Raw genomic sequence first — 25,968 nt, forward strand, 5'->3', positions numbered from 1 at the left:
CACTCAGGCAGAGGGCAGGCTTGAGGACATCATCCAGCACCAAACACGTGAGTGAACTGCACTTCTGTTTTTTAGCATTCTGTTTTTTAGCATTTTCTCTGACACCAATCTGCCATCACCCTCTTTCTGATTCTCCTCTCACTACCATAAGCTCTCAGATGACATTGGAATATGTTGTTTTCTCTTCAGTCATTGTTTTACAGCTTTATTGGAACAATGGAGTTTATTTTGGATTGAAGATGTAATTGGCAACTGTCGGATTGAAATAGGAAAGTTTGAAATAGGAAAAACTGAAGTCATTTTGTATAATAAGTCAGGAAGAAAGTGACTGAGAACATCTGCTGCTGACATTCCTGCCAGGTTTTTCACATTTCTGTCAACCAGTGAAAGTACAATTCTGAAAGGGAAATGTGGCCTATGCTAAGCTTTGCAACCTGTGCAGTACTCCATGCAGGAGTAGTATTTACACAAGCTTTTACAACAGTGGCTAACCAGTGGTTGCTGTATTTAGGCTTATGTTCTGCTTACAGTATGTTATATTTAGGTTTATGTTAACCTCTTAAAAGTTAACGTGCTAACCAATGAGCCAGGCAGGAAAGAACACATGAGAGGATGTGATGCCACACAGTGACGTTCAACCTACCGTCTTATATCCTTTTTTGTTCTCAAATGCACTCACATGATATGATGGTAAAGAAAAACCTTAAGTCAACATAGCTGTAAAGGTTGGTTGACTGGGTGTGCTGTGTTGTGTGTTGCAGTGCTTGGATCTTTTTAATGTTCCTCTCTGTGGATAGAAGGAAAATTATTAATTGTAGCCAAGCAGTGCAGTCACACCTGAATGCACTTTGCCTAATTTGCAGCCAGTCTTTTGCAGGACTGCAGTTTCCCCATCTGATCAATGATTTTTTTAAGGTCTGTGTAAATGCCAGTGACAGGATGAGGGGAGTTCCTAGTGATGTGAGGATGCAACATGGCCCGCCCTGCATTGGACCAGGGCAACCTGCATTTAAGGTCAGAGAATGGTCAGGACTGGTTAGCTCGGCTTTCCCTATGTGATCTGAGGCGATTTGTGGTTGTGGCAAGCTGAGTTGGCCAAGTTACATATTCGTGCAAAGAATGCGAGACAATATTTCCTCTGTGTTATATGGTAGTGGGTTGCAAGGAATAATTATGGGTTCTGTCTGAACATCTGTCCCTATTTTTTGCTGAACAGAAGTTCTACTGCAGGTTGTACCTTTTTTTAAAATGATGACACGTGTGGATATAAAGCATAATATATTTTTAATGTGGAGACAGATGCATTACTGCCATCATGTTTCTTGATTTGATCTGGTTTGGTGAGCTATTTAAATTATGTATGAGTGCTGATCTTTCTTGTGTGATGAAAGCACATGTCCCTCAGGGTTGTATCAGATCAGACGGTGCGTGAGAGATTGTTTCATCAAGGACCAAACTGATGACAGTTCGTCTTGACTCCCAGTGCTTCGTCCTTATCTCCTTTCAGCAGCTCAGTCCAACAGCAACCGTCAGAAATAACCTGAGAAACTCGTCCACCACTCTGTCCCATATTCAGTCTTTACATCCATCTCCCTGTTTTTGGAAGCAATATAATTAAGGCAGATGACAACCTATTACTTAGGGCTGTGGTGACTACAAATTATATTTGGTTTTCTAATTTGGTATTTTTCCATATTATCCATTTTTAGCTTTTTGCCAGCCTTGTTTAAGCCACAATTTCATCATCCTACATGTTTGTTTTGTCAGACCATGCAAGCTGTAGTGCAGCAAAATTCAGTAAAAGTCTGTCATCTTTGTTAGCCGTGTTGCTCGTGTTACACCGAGAGATGTCCAACTCTCACTCTGTGTCTTAACTCTTGGCTAGTTCAAGTTTTCAAATGCAACCAGCTGTCTGTCTCTCAAAGACATTTGGGTTCCTAACTAGGCCGTTGTAAAGTAAGTGGGACATAGTTCTGGCTCCTGAGAGTCGTATCCCTGCAGAGGAATATGGAGAGGTCATATTTGCAGAATTGAGTCCTGCAGTGATCCAGAGAAGGTGAAAACAAAGGGGATTGTTTAGAAGAATTAGACTTGCTTTACAGGAGTTTTGCAATTTTAAAGGCTCATGTTTTCAAATATTTCATTATCACTTCACAGCTGCATGATTTATTTTCTTCCACAAAATGTTTGGTTGTTGTTTAGTTCCCTCCTATTTCGAAAGAGAACATAATAAAGCCTCAAGGGGCACATCCTCAATTTTGCCGCACTTCCTCATTTAGGCTACACAGAGATCAGAGCAGGTCAGGAAACAGGTCAAATGTGTGCTTGGCAATGAGTGGTGCTGTAGCCTTGTAAACTGATCTAAAGGGAGGCGAGCCATAGCAGCTGAGGTGTTAGACTACCAGGCCAGGCAGGAGTTAGTCACAGGATCTTGCCTAGAGAGATCTTAGTATCATATGATGGGCCAGCAGGAAGACACACGCTCTCATGTGTGCATAAAAACAAAGTGCATACAGTGTGTTCTTAATCAGATAAGTCCCTAAGCACCCACAAACATTCTCTAATAAAATAGCAGTGTAACATGTAACAAACATAGGGTGTCTTCTGCTGGGAACATTTTACTGATATGGATCCCCTGTCTCTGCTCCCATTGCCCATCATAACAATATTTGTAGGACTATAATATTGCCGCAGCATCACCTGCTATGAACTCTTGTCTGAACACATGCAACATTTTGGTCATTCCAGCAAATGAAATAAGTATAAATAGTTTATACCTCGCGTATAGCCTTGTTCAGGATTAACTTGTTTCGGTGCATGCCGAGACTACAGGGAATCCCCATTAACAGCAGTGTGGCTCTCAGAGGCAGACGATCAGGTTACCCCCATCCCTGATCAATGACTCAGCCACTCCTGTGGGAGCTACAGAGCTCTTTACCAGTAGACACTTTCCTTGGTTAAGTGCAGTCCTACCTCTTTCCATTTCCTACAGCTACTCTCTGCCCAGATGAGTACATTTCCATCTGGACATCAAATACACACCTTAAACAACTCTCTGTGACCACATCCTGTTGGAGCTGGAAAAATGAATGAATGATCATTGCACTGCTTTTTAACCATATTCCTTACAGAGGAATGACTGCTGCATACTTCCTACTAGATCTGTGGAGATAGTGCTGTGTGGTGGTCAGCGTCACTGGTTTGAACAAATCAGATAAGAGATTTTGTTCTCTCTCCTCCCTCTTGCAGGAAGTAGTTCAATGGTGTTGCTGCTCAGAGGCAACTCTTGGTTTGTGTATTTAGGAACAGCCACAAAATGCCACCAGGCAGTGTCAATTCAGTGTAGTCTCCTTATTCACATGCAAAGGTAATGCCTATTATTCTATGCTTCCCCTTAAGTTTCATGCAGCTGTGGTGCTTGAGGGAGCAATTATAGTTTTGACCCACGTCTATAGCTGGTGTATTGCTTAAAAACACTTGAATTGCAGTGTTAATTTTATATCTATTTCAGTAGTGTTAATTTTCTTCAGAGATTTAGATCTATACTGCCCCACAAAGGAAAGAGGCAGGAACTTCAGCTTTGGGCCAAAATAGATCATTTGTAAATCAATGGATTGATTGTAGTCAGCAAGCTACATGTGGGTGAGGCCAAAGATAAAGTTATAAAAAGTGTGTTTAGAAATGTATTAGTTTTTCTGGGCAGTCAAAAACAGCAATCAGTCAGTCTCATCTTGTTGTTTGTATTTCAGCAGCGCTTACTGGTGCCTCTGGGGCCATGCCAGTGTGGCAGAGTGGTTAAAGAGCGCAACCTTCAATGAGACAATACTGAGCTCTTGTTTTGGAAAAACCTGCCTACCAGCTCCAGGGCAGCTGTTCTGCTGTACTGCAGTGAATGCACAGGCACATTAATGCGTGTGTTGTTTTTCTCCAGGATAACCATTCTTGAGTTTGTCATTCAGCGATTTCCTCTCTTCCCTGGACTTCTCTCAGTTGTAGCTAGCTGACGCGCAGCCATGATGAAAGCGGGCGCCACCAAGGTGGGGCTGCCCAAGCCGGGACTCCAGGAGCGGGCCAAGCAGGCCTCCTTGGCCTCCTCTTACTCCACCACCACCCCCACAGCCATGAAGACCTCCAGATCCTCCAACATGCTGGCCTCAGACCAGCGCCTCAGCAGGGTGAGTCACAAGCACACTGCATTAACATGAGTGATCAAACTGATTATATCCATTCAGAACATTATTATAACATTGTTAGACCTATATTATTGATTCTAACAGCAGATGTGTTTGTAGCTGAAAAGAGCCAGCAGTGATGATGCCTTGACAAAGCCTGCCCTGGGAGCCGCTGCCTCTGGATCCCGGATGAAGAAGACTGTGACCACTGGAGCCATCTCAGATCTTGCCGAGGCCCGTCCTCGCAGCCTATCTGGTAGGTTACTACCACTCTTGTCAGATATCTTTAAATAACCAATTTCAGAAACTTGGTTTGATGTAAAAAAAAAAAAAAAAAAAAAAAGATGCTGCAAAGCGGGGGAAAGAGCTGCAATCCTCACAAATTATGGATCTGATCTTTATTTTGTGTCCGAATTTAGAGATGATCATAGTAAACACTGTGAAAGAAGTGCAACTAACCACTTGTGACCACTAGAGGGCCACAGTACATCACGAAAGCTGCCTGCCACAGCTCCCAGGTGCTGGTGATAACTAGTAGCTTGAGAGATGCTTCTCTTTACCCCTCACTCTTTTTTTCTTGTTTCTCTTTATTCTTGTTGGTTGGCACTGATGAGATGCAGGTGGCTGTGGACTAAGGTTCTTTGGATATTGGTCCAAAACCGAGAGAGTAGACGCATTCATAGTCTGTTCCTCAGACCACGTCTGCTCAGCCGTGTGAACAGCAGGCTTGTTTTGGATGACAAATGAGGAAAAATGAACCTTTTTTCTTCTATCCAAGGACAAGAGAGACAGAAATTGTGTTGGTGTTTTTGGCTGGTCTTTCGATGCTATTTTGCGAGACATGCTTGTGTGTGCTTTTGTACATGTGCAGTAAGTGTTGATATATGTGTTGGTTTAGCATATCGTACTGTATTATGGTCTATGTGTGTTCAAGCATGAGTTACCATTTAAGATACAGAGAAACAGAGAAGTGTGACCATATGCTCTGCTATGATATATGCAAATACTGTATAAGCACACATTATTTTAGACAAACCCTTAAAATGACACTCCACTGAAGACGAGGAGATGTGCATTACATTTTCTTCTCATATATATAATTGTGCACATGAACTCTGAATACAGTTGGGAACGCACCTTAAATACAAAAACAACTAAGCTGGATAAGGTGAGTGTAAGGAGGGGCAGTTATCGCAGTTATAAGTATTTTGTTAATATTATTTTAGTGAAAATTAAGATAATGATGAACAACATTTGCTGCCCATCTTGACCAGGACTCCCTGGCAGAAGAGATATTGTATCTCAATGGGACCTTTCTGGCTAAATAAAGGCTAAATAAAATTAAACGTTGTGTTGTTGATGGTAAACATGATATAATATTTACATAGGGCCATATATTAATGAGGAGTTTGTGTGTCTATTTAACCACCTATCACACCTACATTTAAACTTTATTTAACTTTTGCCCTGCCACTTTAATCCTCTGTTCCCTGTAACTTTACAATATGTATTTCTACACATGACATCTTTGTGGAGATCTTTTAGTTCACATGTAGATGAAGTGTCATACACATGAAAAAAGATGGTGATTCACAGTGCAGTCTTGTTGGCAATGATATTTCCATCTGTGTTCACTTAAGTTGCTGTCTTTACCCTAATAGTCAACACAGTGAAAAGGTGCTTATGTAATTGCTTTACTTGTGTTAATTTGTGTGTTCAGTTGTTTGAGGCTTATATGGCTCTGGTGTTGCATGTGAAAGTCAGAAGAAGGGTGGAGATACCTGACAGACTTAATCTATTTAATAATGTACCTCCAATTATTATGCTTAGAGACATAAGGGACAAATACTGCCGCCTCCTGTATTTGATCAACACATTGCTGTGGTAGGGGATTTGTGGTCCCTGCCAGCCATGTTCATTTCCTGTGAGTGAATCGCACACTTTATTTTATTAGCTTTCCTAGTCACCAAAAATACTGTACATTATCAACAGGACGCTATGTCGCGATCTAAAGTATTTTTATTATCTATTAACTTGTCTTAGTTTTATATTTTGTATGAGCTCGGCACACCACTGGATGAACAGAGCAACTACAAATAGACCTGATAGCAAAACATGTATTACATGCAGGGCAAATATGGCGGTAGATAATGACAGGGATTTGTTTGCAGTAATTAATGTTGTTCGCAGCACATGCCTGGAAAATCCTCTGTGAGAGAGATAGCTGTGTTTGTTTATGGTGGCCCGTCCACAGTGTGTACATGCTGTGCTCTAGTGAAATTCTTCTTCAAAGCGTTGTTGTGCTGAAGCGAAGATAATTGAATTCTACTCGACAAAGACTCCAGAGGAGCTGAGAAACCATGGCCAAGTGAGGCTTTCGGTTCTTTCAAACACAATTAGACCATGATCAGCTTTCATTGGATCGGGCTCTAATTAACCAAAGTTTGGTTTTTCAAAGTGTTTTCACACCCAAGGACAAGAGCAGATTCCCACTTTGTGCCGTTCATGATAAATTCATTACTTTCCACATACTTCCTCTGGCCTAGTTCTTCTTGCCAATTTCTGGTAGCCAACCAAAGTTGAGGACAGGAATGTTGTATAATAATTCTCGGTCATAAAGAAAACCATCTTTTAAATAGGGCAGAGTTGTGATCCTGTTATGTAGCTGCAATTTGCATCAGGCAGAGTGTAAAATAAACTGCCCCTTTATGTTGAGCTTGTTTTGCATTCCGGTTGCTGCGGAAGACGTGCGTATTGTTTTTCCCAGTGAGTGTTTTAGCTTCAAACCAAGTTACTTTTATTTCCTTTTAATGTGCCCAAATCAAAAAATATTGATCATATTTTTGGGGAGTTTTTCCTTATTTGAATTGAGGGTCCAAGGACAGAGTGTGTTGTATCCTTTACAGATTGTAAGTTAAATTGACTTGACTTCGCTTTATTTCATCTAAATAGTTAGAATTTAGAGTTGCTCACTTAATATTTTATAATGAACACTTTTTCTTAATTAAACACCTTCAAAGGTGCACTAACTGGCATATCCTGTTCTTGTGTATAACTATAGGACACCCAGGATGGTGGCTTTTGCTCATTATGAAGTTCCCATCAGGCAAACTGCATTGTTCTACACCTGGGCTGGGAATATGCACCAGTGCACATCAAGATAAATGAGGACAGACAATGAATAGATATGTCAAACAGGTCTCAAAAATCAAGCTAATCAGCAAGAGGAAAATCAAATGTGACACCTGAAAGAGCAGCGATGGTTAACCACGCATACAAGCAGTGACGATCATCATTTAGCCTGCTGCTCTCAATTCACGTCACTGAGCCGGACCTTCAGATTTGTGTGTCCACACACGGGAAATGCCATGATTTGAATATAGATTGGGGTGGTGATCTGTGGTATTTTGAACTCATTGGTGTTGAGATGTAATGCTCTGAGTGTTTGTATTTGTTGATGTGGAAGGGAAGTCTCTGAAGTTGTTTTTGGGTGAAGAGAAGATTCAAAAATTCTGAATTTGCTTCATGACATTTTGGGATAAACATATTCACCGGAATACTGAGATGTATATTCAGGCTTGTGTTAGTGATATTGTCACCCATCAGTGTTGGTTATAAACAGATGAGCTTCTCCCTGGTTGATATGTGAAATTACATATTGACAAGAAGCAATCAGGACTCACTGGGCTCTAAGGCACACTGCAGCAGACCTGTCATCATACCCTTCAAGCAGTAATTGAGTCTTTTCTCAGAGGCCATCCAAGTACACTTTGTGACTAGACCATGAATGCATGACAGAATCCTCGCTGAGTATTGAACACATACTTTCCCTTAAGTTGTGTGGAGTCAGAAAGATTATTAAGCAATGCACCATCATTTGTCCACTCCAGATATGATGCACTCCATTTCTATATAGTATGTCATCTTGTTTCGAACTGCAATTGTACTCACATCCCATTTAGCAAATCAGTGTTAATTAAATGTAGGACTGCAGTGGCGCATCATTTGTTTTCTCACATTTTATCAGAACTGGGTCAGATGTGCCTGAGATAACGTGCATACATAGAAAAGCAAAGAAACAAACAATATAGCATGCTTGTTGTGCTAATCAGTGTCTTTTTGAAAATACTGCAGCACTGTGAGGACATACTGTTATACCACATTTTTGTCATATTTGGATTTGTGCAAGAGTCCAGAAATTGATCTGCGGTACCCTCTTTCCCGGCAAGAAATCAACTGAGATTGCCAACATTAGGCAGCCATTTTTATCATAATCTTTGAAAAGATATTCACGGTGCTCTAATCTCAGTATCCCAGCTATGCAGCTATGGGCTTTGTACTGCGAATGACAGATCCCACTGTAGTCACTATTCCTAGTGATAAAAGGCTTTCCAAAAGACTTCAAAACAAGTCTCAAGCACAAAAAACAAGATTCAAGCACAGTAACTATACTTTTATTAGGCGTTATTAGAACACAATCACAGTAGGTCTGAATGCTGTAAAATAATGTGAAATATACACAAGTTCATGGGACACACACGCACCCACAGTATCAACTAAAAAGGTCAGCTGACTGACAGTCTGACCACGCCCTCGCCTGCCCTCACAGCATGCCGTGCTAATGAGTCAAAACTGTTATTTTTGCTAATGGAGTCTTGCCCCTATCCCAGTTGGCACTTAACCAACTGTACCGTGCTGTCAGACAATGGGTTAAAACCCAGCCTCATCCTGATGACTTATTTAAAACACCTCATCAATAATTCAGTAAAGCTTTCACTAGGAGAGGAGTCCCTGTGGTGTGTGCAAGGAGAGACAGAAGGAGATAAGACTGTCCTGCTCTATAAATAACAAGCCTGATGGGAGTGACTGCAGGGCATAACTTTACAAATGGTCACTTCATTGACAGGCACTTTCCTCTACCTCTCTTTAGTCGATGCTTTCACACTGATCGCTAATGTTTGGGTGAGTAGAGTTGAGCTTAACACAAATTGTCTTTCAGTGAGTCCTTGTCTGATTCAGTGAAGTACACTTGTGTTTTTCTAGCGCTTTAAGAGTCACAGTTGGTAATTCAAGTGCACTGCTTCAGTATCAATCCAACTCTACTGATACTTCTCCTTCTGTAGCATTTGGCGCCCACATACGAAAGTCACAGATAGTTAGGAGATAACTCCTAACAAATTTAGCATTGCATTCCTGTAACAAGAATTCACAATGGAGATTCGGGTGTGTTATGTAGGAGCAGCTAATGTAGCAGCAGGGATGAGGAGCGGGCTACAGAGGTCTCTTCAGCTCACTTCTTTGTAACTCCACACATTTTTTGCATTTTCAAACTCATAGTCTTCCGCCGTAACTGACACTGACTCAAGTGACATCACTTAAGGCATTTTATTGGACCTCACACAGCTTCCTCAGGAGCTACAAAAGGCTTTTTTCACTCCCCAAGACCTATAAATAGACTTAGGTGTGTAAAATCGATGCATTTCCCCTTTAAGGCCCACATTTGTGTGACGTTTAGTGCTACTTGTTGTTTCAGTGGCTATATCTCAGCTGGTAGACTTGAAGTGTCTGCAGAACTGGTATCACAGTGGATAACAATGATTATCATGGAAGATTACATGCAAGATTAAGTGTGATATATTGATTTTTGTAAACATGTACATATATTTGTAATACAAATGAATAGGTTTGAAATATACCCGTAGAACTAATCCATTCGGAGCTCCATCATTAAATGGAATACAAAACTAAAATAAGGGTTGAATCACCTTTTGCCTTTTAGGTAAAAATACTTTTTGACAAGAGTTTGCAGATTTGAAAACACATGCACCTGCCAGTTTCCCTGTGTCTGTGCTGCATACTGTGTCTCTCCTGTGTGACATGTGTCAGCGCAATACTGTCACTTTTTAAATCTCACTCAGTAAGAAGACAAACGTGAATGATCAGGATTAGCTTAGCTTTACCAAGAGGCATCAAGCTCTCTCATGCCACAGCGTTCACTTCTCCGTCCTCCTCACCTGTGAGGGACATTCTACTTGTTTGTAAACATAGAATAGTGACATGTTATCTCACGTCCATCACCTCGACTAACAGTATTGTTGTCATGACTACCACTAGTCAGGGAGATCTGTTACATGCCGTTTACTACACGCTGAAAAAATGCATCTTGTATGTGCTTTTTCTGTTCTTATTGAATGCAAAATACAGCATGCTGAAGATTCACAGAAGACCAAGTGTATTTTTTGCTGTGTCTTTTTCCCAAATATGTATGAATATTCATCAACCAAACACAGGATGTCCTCTTCATTAACCTCCAGCCTCGGCTGTATGAAAGGTCTGCTGTCAGTGACTAATGGAGATGAGGTTTCTCTGACATTATTGCCCATAATCAGCTCATAGCTCTTATCATTTCCTCATAGCAATTCCCTGTCAGGAGAGAGAGAAGATGAACGTATGATGCAAGTGTCACTTAACCTCCGTCAACAGTCACAGTGAAGGATAAACAGAGCAGAGAGACTAAGGTGTGCTAGCAAAATTATGGACTCAGAGTGTATGTGAGTTTTTACTATGCACAACTCAGACACCAGACTCCAGACACCAGTAACATGTGGTCCCAGCAGGACCCTGTCTGTCTGTGTGTGTCAGTGTTTGGGAGGCAGGAGGGGAGAGAGGTATGGTCCTTGAGCTCCTCATATCTGTCAGATGAATTAATCAAACACGCCTCAGTCCACTGGGACGCCTCAGCCTGCATAAGCGCTCAGCCATGACAGACGCACACTGACACGAGCATTAAACACACATACATGCATGTACATGGAGATGGACACACACAAATATGCATGCAAAAATTACCCACACCTTTACCTTTGTAAAGTATGTATGTCCCCCATACTTCCCTGTCCAAGTCTGAATATACTCTACACTATGTACAGTATGATGATGTACTGTGCATACTTTGTAAAAAGGAATATGGCAAGCAGGAATAGCTTTACTCCTATTCACTACAGTGCATCTAAAGGACACACACCTGGCCCCTTTTAGGTTTGTTGACCAGAGTTTTGGCATCAAGTTTGAAATTCCTCTCTCGAGAAGCCTGTGACCCCAGCAAGTCCCCTAAAGATGCAAGACAGAGAGGAATGGTCTTGCCAGATCTTGAAAGGGGCCTGTTGGGCCCACAGAGATGGACGTCCTGTGGTGAGGAGAACATTCTTTGCTGGATTAGAGGCATGTTTGTTTACCAAGGTAGATGTGCTGCTCCAAAATGAGGAGGCAGGGGGAAACATTGAGAAAAGAAGAGGAAAATGTACCAACAGTTTATGCAACATTCATAAGATATGAAAAGGCTTGGAAGCGGCCATGTACAGTATTATATCAAAGAGCTGATTATTCAACCTGACGTGGGCAGAATCGTGCAGCAAACTAGACCTTCCTTACAGCTATTGGAGAGTTTTTTTTAAAAGGCTTTTTTTCTGGCTGGCAGTGAGAGTATTTTGTGCATCAAATACATATTAGTAAAAATACAGCTACAACTTTTAAATGTCCATTGCCTTATTATTCTGCTTATTCATTTTTATTTCCATGGTTCTTTTCAGCAGTGAACACGAAGGAAATAAGCTGGTAGCTCAGAGCTTACGCAACAGAGATGCTCATCCTCCTAAAAATATCTGCTCTTATCTGTGTCAAGTATGGCTTAAAAAATTGATGATGGAGTGAAGATGAATTTTAATTTCTGACAAGTAGTACTTCATACAGATATGTGCCCTTGACTAACTTTTTGGACCAGCACAGCATACTATACCATAGACACTCAGATAACGTGACATAGTTCAGTCTCATTGTATTACTGTAAACTGAGGTCGGATGAGACTTGGCTGTCTCTGCAGGAGGGTACAAATGAAAAATAATTTGTTTGTGTGCGGTTTTAATCCCTGTTGTTTCTTGTAACTGGGTATAACTGTTGTATAGAGGTATTTTTGGCTCATAGATAAATTATATTTGTCTTTTGTTAATTAATTAATGACATCAATTTGCCCGTAATGTAGAAGAGTAGTGTCTGACTCCCTTGTGTTTTGGCCAAAGAGGGGTTCATAATGAGTTTCCTGATAGTTGCACATACGTGCACACCGAAAAACAAAACACTGGAGGATTGGGGACCCAAAAAAGAGACCAGTAAAACTGAAAATGACAAGTCATTCTCCCATCCTCCTTGGTTTCCCCATGTAGCTCCTCCTGCCATCATAAATATTTAACACGTGCATACATTGTGAATGAGAAAGGACCGAAAACAAGCCTTCCTCTCACTAGCACCACACAACCCTACCAAAAGTAGCACATCACCCCTTTATACACATGTAGGCACACTCGCGTACACACTCATGCTTTTGTTTCCTGCTGGGTGCACTGTAGAGAAAATAGTACGGCAAGCCTGGGGTGGCCTCTTATCCTCTAGACCATTCCCCATTTATGAAGACTTTTCTTGGGAAATTGCAGTTGTGATTTTGTGAGGGGGAACAGGTACGGGAGACTCTGTGGGAGGTCCCAGGCTGTTCCCTTACCAAGAAAAGACAAGAGCTGCACTGTCACCCCCTGCCAAAAATACAAATAGTGCCTTTCCTTTCCTCCTGTTCCTCTTTCCTTCCTTCTTCCCTCCACCCTCTTTCTCTTTCTCTCTCACAAGACTCACTCGTCTTCTCAGTACCAGTGAGAGGGACGGTTCATCTCACCATTGTTCAACTGGTATTGGTGAGAGTAAACTGACTGGCAGCAGTGGGAGGAGGTGTGTTAATGTGTGTGTGTGTGTGTGTGTGTGTGTGTGGGGCCTGGGAAGCCACTCCTCCTCTGAGCTGATTCCAGTCATCACAGCAATAATGAAGTGCACACAACGCTGCCTGCCCGCCCGCCTGCCAGTGTGACATACTGTCACCGTTCTGGAGGACACGCACACTTGCACACTTTCACACACACACTCGCAGTCACTCACTGACAGGACACGCAGCCTGCCTCCTCACACATGCACACACACTCACTCAGTCCTGGGAAGGAGTGGAGAAGAGAAAAGACGACCAGAGGGAGGGAAGAATAAGAAGAATTTTATGTCTCTTATGGTTTCCTCTCTGTGTGGCTGACCGGCGCTGGTTGTGGGTGCTGAACAGATACAACAACCCCGACACTCAAACACACACACACCTCTCCCCTGCAGCCACGGATTCTTGGATTAGTCCGCCCCGGCGTGGAGAGTGGGAGTCGCGGAGCGGACCATCATGGGGAACCAGACGGGGAGACAGGAGGAAACAGAGTCAGGTCTGCTTCTGTTGTATCGTGGTTTGCCTCAGCATCAATTGTGCCTCTTTGTCTGTGTCTGTCTTTCTCTTTTGATGTAAAAGGCAAAGACACGCATTTGCTAAATACAATGGATATGAGCTAATCCTCTGTCATGTCATGTCTGAGTACATCTCAGAGACGACAAGTCCTGACTAATGAGATCTGACTAAGATGCACACCAACAGAGCACTGACTGATGAGCACTGATTAATATGCCCTGAAGTTACTGAAGCTGTTTAAACTGGTTAGAAGTCAGCTGTTGCTCTGTTCTTGTGCCATTATTTTTGTGAGCAAGCCCACACTTTTTCCGTGTGTAGTTATGGATCTGGTGTGTTATAGATATTGGGAGTCGCGGGGCGGGGGGGGGGGGGGGGTTCTGAGTGAGATTTGCATGACAGTAAGCATGAGGGAACCTGCCAGAGGAGATGGTATCATCAGTCTCACGCTCACATCCCTCCACTGCCCCGAGCACACTGCGCCTCAGTAGGATTTCCATTTCAAAGTCCCTCTGAACTGCACTCAGCAGCAACTTCACGCTCATCGAAAGACAACCAACCTCTTCCGCAGCTCTGTAACCTCTCTGAATTTCTTTAACGAAACGAGCATTTGCATCTTAATATATGTGTACTCCTCATACTTGTACACATCTATATCAGTACACACAGCGCTTCATCATATGTTCATGCTGTTATATGATTATATTTGCTAACACAATTGTTTCTATTCCAACAAAAATAGACGCTGAATAGACCAGTGGCAGGTGGCTTGCTAGGCCAACAAGCATGGACACACAAACACTCACACAAACACACACACACACACACACACACACACACACACACACACACACACACACACACACCCATGCAATACAGTGGAGTATTTTATCAGTAGTGGGTGTAAAACTGCATCATTTCAAAGCAGTAGTGTGTGTTACTTGGAGATAGAGCACAGTAGGCTCAGATTGGAAGGCAATGTTGCAAGCTGCTGCACGCTTGAAAAGATTAGCTCCCAGTTTCTTCTCCATGCATGCATACACACACTCAGTCAGCGTACAGTGCACAGTTAATACATTATACACAAAACAAAAGATTGTGGAGTGTTGAATCAAAAAGTAGGAACAAATATTACCTTCTTTGATCTCACTAATTATTCTGTAGTTACGAAGCAAAATTTGGCTGCTTGTTGATAAATATTAGTCTCGGTACAAAATAAGTATGAGATGGGTACACATAGGTGCTATATGGAAGGGTATGTGGGGTTAAAAATGAAATGAGTCAGAGGAAAATGATTGCTCAGCCAGTGAAGGAATGCGCCATCACCGTCACACTCCTTATAATCAATCATGTTCTCCAGGCTATGAAAAGTATTTAAACTCCGCTTGGTATAGTGCTCCATGATGCTTGGTCCACCCTCCCACATGAACCTCCATTATTAAATGAAGCAGTCAGCTATATAGTTAATTGATTGACCTGTTATTCTTATAAATCCACTCTCCATTTTCTCAAATGAGCCTCTATAGTAAATGAGAATTGATCAAATCAAATGGCTTGATTTTTTTCTTTTTTGAATTAAGTCTGCTTATGACATGATGCTATAGATCCAAGAGCGCTAAGACCAAGGACACACAGAAGCTCTTGGATCTATTTTACACAAGGCAGTAGTAGTATATTAATAAGTATACAGACTTTTAAACGTTTAATTGAATTTACTGCTTTGCTCTGATAAACAGCAATATAGTGATGGACAAGAACAATGAAGTTCGTACTCCATTCCACCCAGACAGTGAAACGGACAGCTGAGGTTTGTCAGACTTTTAGGCTTGGAAAGTAGAATAACAGTTCTGGTGCTGGAAGTAGGGAAAGAAATGTGGGAACAGGAGGAACTCGTTCGGATTTGATTGATGGTGTTATCACTGAAGTGGCAGGCTAAGGAGTAAGCTGTCTGCTGCAGTGATAAGGGGGTCGTTATCAGAACCAAATCACACTGACGGCTACTACACCAAGCCTTCCTGTCTCCCCGCTGGCTCTCCAGGAGAGCGGCCAAGACCAGAGCCTGCGGTCAGCATGTTGTCGGCTGTTGATGAATTGTCAGTAAAATATAGTCCAATAACACTGGGTCTATTTTCAAGGCTTACAACTCAGTCAGCTGCACCAACTTGGACCCAGGATTAAAGGACAGTTAAAACATGTTTGTGTAGTGAGGTAAAATAGATTGTCGGGACTTTCACATGGTCAAAAATGGAAGATTTCACACACTTTCTCTAGAAGTTTGATTGGGATGCTTGAAGGCAGCAGTAATGTTATAAGATGCTGCCAAAAGTAGGGGATGCTATCAATGTAGCAGTAAGCATGTTGTCATTGGAATAACATTAAGCAACATCAAGTTATTATTTTTTATGGGTGCTGCTACAGAACCTCAGCTCAGACATTCATTATTCATTTTTCTCAAACTTTAACACCATAATTGTGTAATTAAATATGAGTTTAATGATTTTTCTTACATTCTTTAGGACTGTTTTATGTCTGAAATACATGTGATGACTAATAATGTACTTCAACTGTTTACTGGGTGCTTCCACTTGTAGTTTGTGTTCTAGATATTTTTTACTTGACTGCATCTGTTAGGGCAGCATAACCAATGCCTTTGTCACTCTAATTGATACATGGAGTTTTGTAACCTCACGAAATTCCCCGCATAGCTCCGGCCAACGTCAACGTAAGCAGAGGAGTAATCAACCAGAATAACTGAAAACACCTGTGTGCGTGTCCAGAGTCTTTAAAGGTCTTCTTTTTTTCTTTTTTATTGATCTGATCTGCTTACTAGCCCAGATAAGTGCCACTTCAGAGACGGGAAGCCGTGTTTTCATGTTGTGCTGAAGTAGGAAGTTCTGTTTGGCTTCTGCTTGGTGTGCTCTTGTGTTAAGGCAATTTTCATCCTCGAGTTTCACACATAAACCACTCCACTTGGCCTCTTCTCAGACATACAGCGACATCTGTCTTCTTCTTTTCTTCAAACATCGGGATGTTATTGCTTGTTGACATTGTTTTAGCAGCCGCCTTGCTGACAAATATATCACGCGTTGAAAATAAGATCCCAAGACCACCCCTGAGTAGTCTAATTCCCCTCATATGATGTTAGATTGCAGCTGAGAGACAAGACAAAAGAATGTGGAAATTCGTAGATTATTGTGTCATCTCAACACCATATCAGAGCAAATTGACACAGAACGGGGATTCAACATGAGGAAGCACGTTTGTCCCACTTCTGATAGCTGGGACACTTTGAGGAAGTTACATCAGTCATACTTTCCATGGCAGTTAGAAGTTGGTACGGTAAACACGCAGGTCATTCGGCAGTGCTTTGTGTTTGCAGAGGGAGGCGTGTGCTGTTTAAATGTCCTGTCTGTGTAACAGGAGACTACAGCCTGGACATTAAAGCTGGTTTATTGTAGCCTTCAGGCCTGAGCTCCTAAAGATCACTAATTCATGGTAGAACAACAAACAATGCGTGTATGAAATTGACCCCCTGAAAACACTTGGATCTGACATGTAAGCCACTGTGATCAGTGCATACCAAATCAAACTTGCCCTGATGTGGTTTGTGTGTCTGTTAGCAGCTGGCTGTGGTTCATACTCACTCTGGGAACAGTAATCCTGGCCTCTCTGTGGATATAGGTTCTGCTGTCGGCTATGCAGCACTGTTTTCTGTCTTGAGAACAACAGCACAAAGAAAGATCAGACCACTATCACTTTCTCACAGTAAAGTTGGGAACACTGGGTGTCATCTTGTTAATTATGTGCCTTTGTCCAGTCACTCTGGGAAGTGGCATTGTGAAATTCATTAACACATCCTCGCCAAAAGCTGCCATTGGATGCTTGGTGACGTAGTGACTTCTTGCGGGTTGTATGACACAGCTAATATGATGGCTTCGTGCATTTTTGGCTCTTTGGTTCTCCCTAAGGTACAGACTGTCAAGATGGCTTGAATTGTCATGTCAAAGTTTGTGAAAGCACTGCATGAATTTACTTTGTGACTGAGCCGGCTGCCTCTCTGTTGGTTCTGTCTTAAGCTGTGGTCAGTGGAAAGGGAACCACAGTACCTAAGTGTTGCTTGAGATTAGGGGCTGTCTTTTTTTGAAAATCCTTATTTGCAGCTTAATCTTTCCACAGAATGTTTTTCAATCCTTTTTACGGTCAATCCAGGAAAGTAAATCACAAACTCTTAATGCATCTTAAATCTTGTAACATTTATTCTAAGGGTACAGTATAAGGCTAGGATGGAAGCTTCAAACTAAGTTTAGCAATACTCATTACAACCTGTTACCCATCACACACGGTGATCCTATAAACCTGCAATCATGTAAAATGGCATATTATTATTCCTTCAACGAGTCCTGCGTTAAACTGTTTTCCATTCGGAGCAAAAATAAATTCTCCTTCGCAGTTGGCCCGGCTCATGGTCCGCTCTGTTGGATATCTCTGTAGGGTATTGGCTCCATAAGCAGTGTAAAGCAGAGTGGCTCAGCATAAGGATGCTGTGTTAAAAGTCTTAGCATGCAGGCCAGTTGAAATGATTCAATCAAAATGATTAAAGGAGCCAAAGAACCCAGGCCAAGTGGCCCTCTGTGGCTTGCCAGCTCTCATGCTGCACTTCCACGCTGTGCTGCAGAAGAAGCACAGAGCTGTTCACTTTCCAGGCCGAAACAAGCATCTCAGCGTAAACACACAATTAAGTCTTGCATACTGTATGTCTTTTTTTAAAGGCAGGGTGGAAGGTTTGTCTGGTCAGTTGTAGGCACGATTGATTAACATGCCACCTGCTGACACGACAGTCACAGTAATGACTTCAGACTAAGAATGTATTAGGGTGTTTTCACACGTTGGAAATACATAGTGCTTTTAGAAGGCTTCAGTACATTTATTTACTTTTCATTTCAGTCCAGTAATGATTTTTTCTGTTTACTGAGTCCATTAATTCTTATTAGTCTAAAATTACATGAACAATTCTGCATTCAGAGCTAGTCAATGCTTAACAATTTATTGAGTCTTTCCTCCTACCTGCTAATTTCCAGCCTCTTTTTAGACTCAACCACAACCAAAAAAATGTCCTAAAGTTTTCTTATTGTCAAATTAACTTTATACTTGAACTGTGAAGTTATGGGATTAGCAGACAAAAATATAGCTGAAAAAAGACATTTAACCAGCAGGTTTGTTTCATTTTTGAATCGGTGGATTCTGTTATGAACTTATCCCAAGTGAAAATAACCATTCAAATCCACAGTTGTCAGCCGTCTGTAAATCTCCGAAGCTTGATGTTACACTGTATATCTGGTTTACATAGCTGACTATTGCAAACACAGACGCTGGTCTTCTTATAATTAATTAGATTGCCCTTGTTTGACATGGGGCTTTTGTAGTTTTGGGTTATCTGTTTGCTTATTTGTTTATCAGCTTACATATGTTGTCATGTCCCAGACTGGAAGCAAAGTCTGAGATTCCAGCTGCTTTTTGGGAAATATAGGGTCAGATGTTTTCATGCTGTATTCCCAAAACATGTTATTTTTAGTTTTCAGTTATTAGTCCAACTTGTGTTCCGTGATTTTGAAGTTATGTACAGTACCTTATTGTAATGAAAGAGCAATTTTATCCTCAACAAGTGGTGCAGTCCTTTCGAGTGGCACATTGGGCTGCTGTGATGCAGCTTACCGTCCAGGCTAATCTCTGCTCAGTCACTGTGGCAGTCATGGAGCCTCGGTTCTGTCTATCTTCCACTCCAGTAAGAGGAAAGGAATGCCTGTGAGTCCCAGCGTCTGACAGAGGGGCGCCTGTTGACCTATTTCATGCCCTGTCTGTTAGACAACAGGAAGGGCAGAAACACAGACGGCGTTTTCTGTCTCTCCTTTCCACTTCCACCTGACTGAAAAACTGCACACCACACTTCCCTGAACACAGAAGGGAAGACAGAGGAGTGGCAGCGAGAGATTCCCATCCATAACTTGTTTGTGATGGTGACGAAGCCAGTGCGTCATTTCAGGTGCCAACTCTCTTGACACTTGACCACCTGCAGTCATTAATTCATCATGACTCCTCACCCATGACCCCCCCTGTTCCGTAAATTGAAGACTGTGCACTTTGCTCACAATGCACTCTGTCACCTCTTGGCTGGCAGGCAGGCCGGCTGCAGTTAACTGGCTGGTGCTGGACAGCGTCCAGCCACACGGCTCCTGCTGTGATTTGAAAGCTTATCTTCATTAGAAAGAAAGAAAGAAGCCAGCACAGTGCATTACTGTGATCAGGGAGCTGACTTCCCATGAAATAACTGAATGCCTTTGGATTACTGGAAGTCAGTCTGTGTAATTCATTTAGATAATTAGTTAATGTAAACAACACAATAATTTCATATGCTGAGTCTCCTCACTCAGGTTTATTGAAGCTACTGTCTAAATACTGTCATTATACATGAAAAAGTCATAATCTGGAATAATCGATATAGAGTCTTCTTCTGCTGGAGTATAAAACAGTTCGTGAGACACTGAATATAGAAATACTCTCAGTGGCAATGTTCTCTCTCATTGGGAATGATTTTATTCTGTCTCCAAAACTGGTGTTTCGCGGTATTTGCATTCAGCTATTAATAAGAGCTGGTCTCGTCGGACTGCATTAGGATTTATTCCTTGCTAGAGGAGGAAAGCTCCTCAGTGAGCCATTTAACTGCCCATTCCACTCCTTTTCACAGATTTAGTGCTTCTATAGCTATAAATGGTCCTGGACCTGAGCCGGCCTACATCGAAGACGGCACTAAATTAAGACTAAGCAAACTCTTAACCACCTTGGTCTTGGATATTTCAGTTTCGATATTTGAAAGACTGATTTGCAGCTGCACACCTGCAATAGAAAGAATTTTCCTTGAAGACGGTAAGGAAATGAATTCTTGTGCCCACTTGGACCCAAAAAACAGTGCACAGATTTCACTTCATTATAACTGAAGCAATTGTAAGATGCTGTGTCCCAATTACCACCACACCAGTTTCCACACCCTACTGATATTGTTTTGGCTGAATTGTCAGACCACTGTAATGTAGTGTGCAGACTTTGTGATAGGGTGGACATTTCATTAGTAGCTTTATCATTCTCTCCTTTTCAGCAGCAATTAAGAAAGAGGGCGATGTCAATGTCACTCAAAAGGCTTTGCAACATGGGTCCAAAAAACTTGATAGAGCAATGTTATTAACTGGTTTTCTCGTTTACTGTCTTTGTTCTTTTGGCGTTATTGTATTTGGCTTGGTTGTACAATGGAGAAATTGTTGTTATCCATCAGCCACACATGTGGATGCTCTTTTTTTGTTTAATTTATTCATCAAGGAAACAATTAAGCAGGCAATTTAATTTACAGCAGCGCTCTGTAACACGTTAATGCACTTACCCACATTCTCTCCTGGGAGACTTTTACAGGTGGCCACTGAGCAGCTCAACTAGAGCGATTGGAGGTTAAGTGTCTCCTTCAGAGGCAGGGGGCAGAGGCTGTAGTTTTTGATCGTTCAAAATGGTTTTCAGACACTTTAAAGAGACTATTTCTGGTATCTAGTTATTAATAATCCCTGATCTGATCTGATCCAGTACCATGTACAGCCACAAGTTGGCAACTTCAGGTGTCAGTAGTCTATCTGATGTATCCTCCTGCTCTCTCTCTCTCTCTCTCTCTCTCTCTGTCTCTCTGTCTCTCTCTCTCTCTCTCTCTCTCTCTCTCTCTCTCTCTCTCTCTCTCTCTCTCTCTGGCAGAGCCATGTCTTTCCCTGGCTCTGTGTCTGGCAAAGTGGGCACTTGATGATGTGAACATTTAACTTTCAGCAGGTTGCCTAACTGGGGTGGTATTTTTTTATTTCCTAGAGACATGCTGATACACTGTCAGTGGTGGCCAATATCAACTTTATAAAACAATATTGTTTTTGGTTTAATATTGTTTTAATGGCCAACATTTGGCCAAATGTGGACTTGACATTTTTATGATCTTTCTCTCTGGGAGTCACTTCTGTCAATAGAATATAAGCATAGTGTTAAAAAAACACTGGTACCTTGAGGAAGGCATGTCTGCAAAAGTTAAACCTGTCCTGCACCTGCAGTTGTACTACAAAAATGCATATTGGTATTTGTATTGGCTGGGACAGACAAAAACCATCAGTGGAAGTGCATCCTCTGCAATTACTGATAGAGCCAGGACACAGTCTAAATAAGGCTAACTACGATACTGTTCTAGTGGCAGTTTCAGCCTCTTTAGGGTCCTGCTGTCTTGCGTGTGCTGACTCCTGGCATCTAGGCTGGTGTCATTTCTCTGTGCACATGAAGCAGCTGTGGTGATGTCATGGTTAAAGAGGTGGGCGATCTAAAGATGAGTGAGTTCATGTGCTCCATCTGGCTTTTATTCACTAAGAGCAAGAGGAAAACACAATATGAAGGAACAAGTGAAAGGCTGTCCCACGGTCCCACTCCTGGCATCATCCATCCTCATGGGAATGGACTGATTAATCACATCGGACTCCTCTCTCTCTCTCTTTCTCTCTCTCTCTCTCTCTAACAAGGACCTATTGTCCCTCTCTTTATTACACCTATAATGAGAATACAAGTGGCCATAAAATAGGCGTGAGCTCCTAGGTATTTCTGTCTTTTTCTGCCCTGTCTGGTGATGCTTCCTGTAGTGCATAGTAAATAGTCATTTATAACTCACAGTACTGATTTAGTGTTAACATCTTCCATGTGACAGTACATAATTTACGAGTGCATGCTGTCCTTATTCTGTCAGTCATGGGCTCATCCTCTGTGAAGTGCTGAGAAAAGTGACTGTAGGTTTTTAATGGCATGCTGGATCTTTGTCAAGTGCAGGTCTGTCCAGTGTCAAATTCATCTAACTGGTTGGGATGAAGTGCTGCATTTGTTAATGTGAATTTAAATGACGGCATCGCTGCCATCCAAACAGGTTGAAGTTATTTTTAAAGAATGGCTTTCAACAGAGGGCCTCATCCCACTGACATTCAAAACTGATGGAGCTGAGTGTCACTCTGCCATTCTTCATTCTTATATCCCCTGATTTTCTTTCAAATCTGTTTACTTTATAAATACATCTATATGAATCTGTATATTCATGTTTTTTCCATTTATACCGTTGATATGTCTTTACCTCTCCACTTAAAGCACCTCACTTTTGCAACCACCTCTGCACACTCTGGGAATGTTAAACGGCTTTGTACTCCAGAAACGGTGCCAGTGTTGGCAGCTCCTGCCACAGTTGCTAGTTTATTCAATAAGGGGATAGTCTGTGCAAAGTGCCTATCAATGGCAGAGTACTTAAAGAACCCACAGGGATATAGGATTTCCATTCCAAACTAGGCCATTTGTTTGTGGATTTTGTGTGTGCATGCGCTGCTCAGGCTGGTGTGCTGTCTATCTCAGTACACAGGCTGTCTGTCTAGTCTCTGCTCTGTGGGTTTGATGATGGTGCATGCATGTGAGAGACACAGGGCTGTCTTTGTCTGTGCACTGCTTAAGCTGCTTTGTGCCTGAATGCTCCACGTGCACAGGGACCTTTGTCATCCTTTGAAACAAGCAGTCCCCTTGTGTCTGCATCGCTGTTTGCTGATTATCTGAAAACAAACAATAAAACGTTTTCAGGCAGCGCCCTGCTCATGCCGGGCATCAGTAAATACTCTTCATATTTGACAGGGGTCTGGAAAAGGCTCGTGCTATCGACCCACGCTGATGCCTTTTTGAAATGCCACAGCTAAGCTCTGCTGCAGCGATGAATGACCACAGACAGCAACAGACAGACAGTGCCAGGCAGATGCTCCACTGTCCAAACAGAGAACAATATGTGAATAGAGTACAGTGACCAGCGGCATGAAACTGCTGAATAATACAAGTATCTGAATGTGACACGCTGTCTATTCAATTAGTGTCATTACATGATGTTAACAAATACATGGTCCCAGCATGTCTGTGTGCTGATTCCATTAACCTCCCCATTTCAGTGTGTAGTGAGGAAAGTGTTATCTTTGAAACTTTAGTTGCTAATTAAGAATTTCCTGACTGTAAACTGGAATCTATGTTGTATCACCGCTGGCCCACATTTGCAGTCCAAGTGGATCTAAATGCATTTTTCACTCTCAAACTAAATTCGTATCTGATGTGATTTACATCATTCACATTACATTACATTCACATTTTTACTTTGTAAATCATGTTGTGTCATATTCTAATGCTTATATTGTCATTGTCAACATTTCCGTTTTATTTAATCAGAGATTAGTAATGTTGCTTTTTTCAGTTTTCTACTGCTCAGTGGTGAATGTAGGTTATTGTTATTATTTATACTTATGTACAAGGTTTCAAGATTTGAACTTTAAAGGGATGATTTGATAGTTTCATAGTTTGGTATTTAAGAAGCCTTTAAGACTCATGATCTAGGAGTTAGTCTATCGTGTCTATAAGTGTCTTTGTAGCTGAATGAAAAACTTTTCACTTTATATTTACAGTTCTAAATCAGAAAGCTCAAACTGCTTAGGCACTTAGGTATGTACTTTTGTTTTGGTCTGTGTTGCAGGTGCACAAGCAGCCAAGAAGTCTGGTATCCCAGCTCCTAGAGAAATCCCTTCTACCATAACAAGAGACCGCGTCTCTCTGAGGGACCAGCTTAGGAGCTCTACCACTAAGAGGATGGTTTCTAGTGCCAGCACTTCCAGCCTCTCCACCCTGGCCAAGCAGACGCGTAGTTCAACCAAGTCCCGAGGAGATGCAGAGGGCCAGGAAAAGGGCCTTCTGGAGTGCCAGGTGAAAGAGCTGCTGGCTGAGGCCAAGGCTAAAGACTTAGAGATCAGCAGTCTCAGGATGGAGTTGCAGCGCTGCAAAGGTAAAGTCTCCAATGCTTCCTCTTCACCCTCACCCAACTCTGTCTCACACCAAGAGTCTGCTGCAGATCAGGAGCAGCAGCAGATGGCGGAGGCGCTTGTGCTGGTTGGGGAGCTGAGGGAGAAGAACGGGAAGTTTCAGAGAGAGCTGGCAGCGCTCAGGGAGGAGAACCAGGCACTGAAGGAAAAGCTGCTTTGCTTGGAGGCCTCTCCTCTCTCTACTACAAACACAAGCACCCCCTCCAAGCTTTTGGTGAATGGCCTGCCCCCAGACTCCAACTCCTCAGCTCCGCAACAGGACAGCCTCCCTTCTACTGGCAGCCCTCTCAAAACCTCCGTCTCCTCCAGTTCTGACATCACCAAGGACTCACCATCGCCCGACTCCTCAGAGTTTGAGAAGATCCCATCATGTTCAGAATCAGTGAGCAGCGGTGTCAGTGGGGAAGCCGTTGCAGTGGGGGCAGTAACTAATGCGGGGGCGCAGGATGTGTCAGTGCAGAGCCTGACAGAACAGATTCACAAGATGGAGGAGAGCCACCACAGCACAGCTGAGGAGCTGCAGGCGACTCTCCAGGAGCTGGCCGACCAGCAGCAGGTGGTGCAGGAGCTGACTGCTGAGAATGAGCGCATGGCCGAGGAGAAGCGCCTCCTGCAGACCTCACTTCAACAGCAGAGAGAGCGCCTGGAGGTGCTGGCCCAGAAGAACGAGGCGCTGGCTGGCCGACTTCAGGAGCAAGCTCAAGCGCAGGCCCAGAGGGAGGAGGAGCTGGGGAGCCAAGGGCCTCGGCTGGCCGAGCTAGAGCAGAGGTATGCCGAGCTGGTTGAAAGCTCACGGTTCGAACGGGAGAAGCTGGTAGACATCCAGCAGCAGCTGACAGGCAGTCTGCGGGCTCTGGAAGAGGAGCACCAGGAGGCCCAGGGCCAGGTGCGCTTCCTCAGAGAGGAGATGGACAGGCTGCAGGCCCAGCTGGACAGGGAGCTGGAAGCTGGATGTCAGGCAACTCAGGCCGCAGAGGAGCAGAGGGCAACAGCAGACTGTCTCAGACTGGAAAACAGTAGGCTGAAGGCGCAGGTGGACATTGAGAGGCAAAAGGTGGGTGAGCTGAAGGCCATGCAGAGTGCCAGTGACAACACTGAGGTGCAGGACCTGCTGAAAACAGCCCACACTGAGAGAGACAGGCTGGAGGTGGAGCTGACAGAGCTGAGGCAAGAGCTGCTACAGGCCCAGGCTGAGACTGAGCATGTGCGAGCCACAATGTCCAAGGTATGAGGTTACAACTCAATTTCCAACTTGGGATTTATAGTATAATGACTTATTGGACTTCTTTAGGGTCTGTTGTTTAAGTTCAAATTATACTGTGTATATATACACCATAATACACAATGTTAGAGATATTTTGCTGTTTAAGAAATACACTCAGATGGGAATTCAGACAGCACATGAAGTATTAGTATTTAGCACAGAGTACAACATGTTTGTTTGAAGACAAATGTCGTGAGCAAAGATTCAGATACATCTATGTAAAACTGGACAATTCTCTGTTGGTTAGAGAAAGTCACAGTTAAAACTTTTTCCACTTG

General features: G+C 42.6%; 1 protein-coding gene across 1 annotated transcript in view; it reads left to right on the forward strand.

Annotated features, from left to right (window-relative positions):
- Window positions 1–25,968, forward strand: part of specc1 (sperm antigen with calponin homology and coiled-coil domains 1) — a 65,073-nt gene that overhangs the window by 10,417 nt on the left and 28,688 nt on the right. The window contains exons 2-4 of the mRNA XM_070917014.1: window positions 3,991–4,175; window positions 4,293–4,428; window positions 24,084–25,651. Of these exons, the coding sequence (XP_070773115.1) occupies window positions 4,014–4,175; window positions 4,293–4,428; window positions 24,084–25,651 (1,866 nt within the window). The 5' untranslated portion in view covers window positions 3,991–4,013. The remainder of the gene's footprint in view (window positions 1–3,990; window positions 4,176–4,292; window positions 4,429–24,083; window positions 25,652–25,968) is intronic.

The sequence above is a fragment of the Enoplosus armatus genome, chromosome 13 (genome assembly GCF_043641665.1).
Source record: "Enoplosus armatus isolate fEnoArm2 chromosome 13, fEnoArm2.hap1, whole genome shotgun sequence".
NCBI classification, from domain to species: domain Eukaryota; kingdom Metazoa; phylum Chordata; class Actinopteri; order Centrarchiformes; family Enoplosidae; genus Enoplosus; species Enoplosus armatus.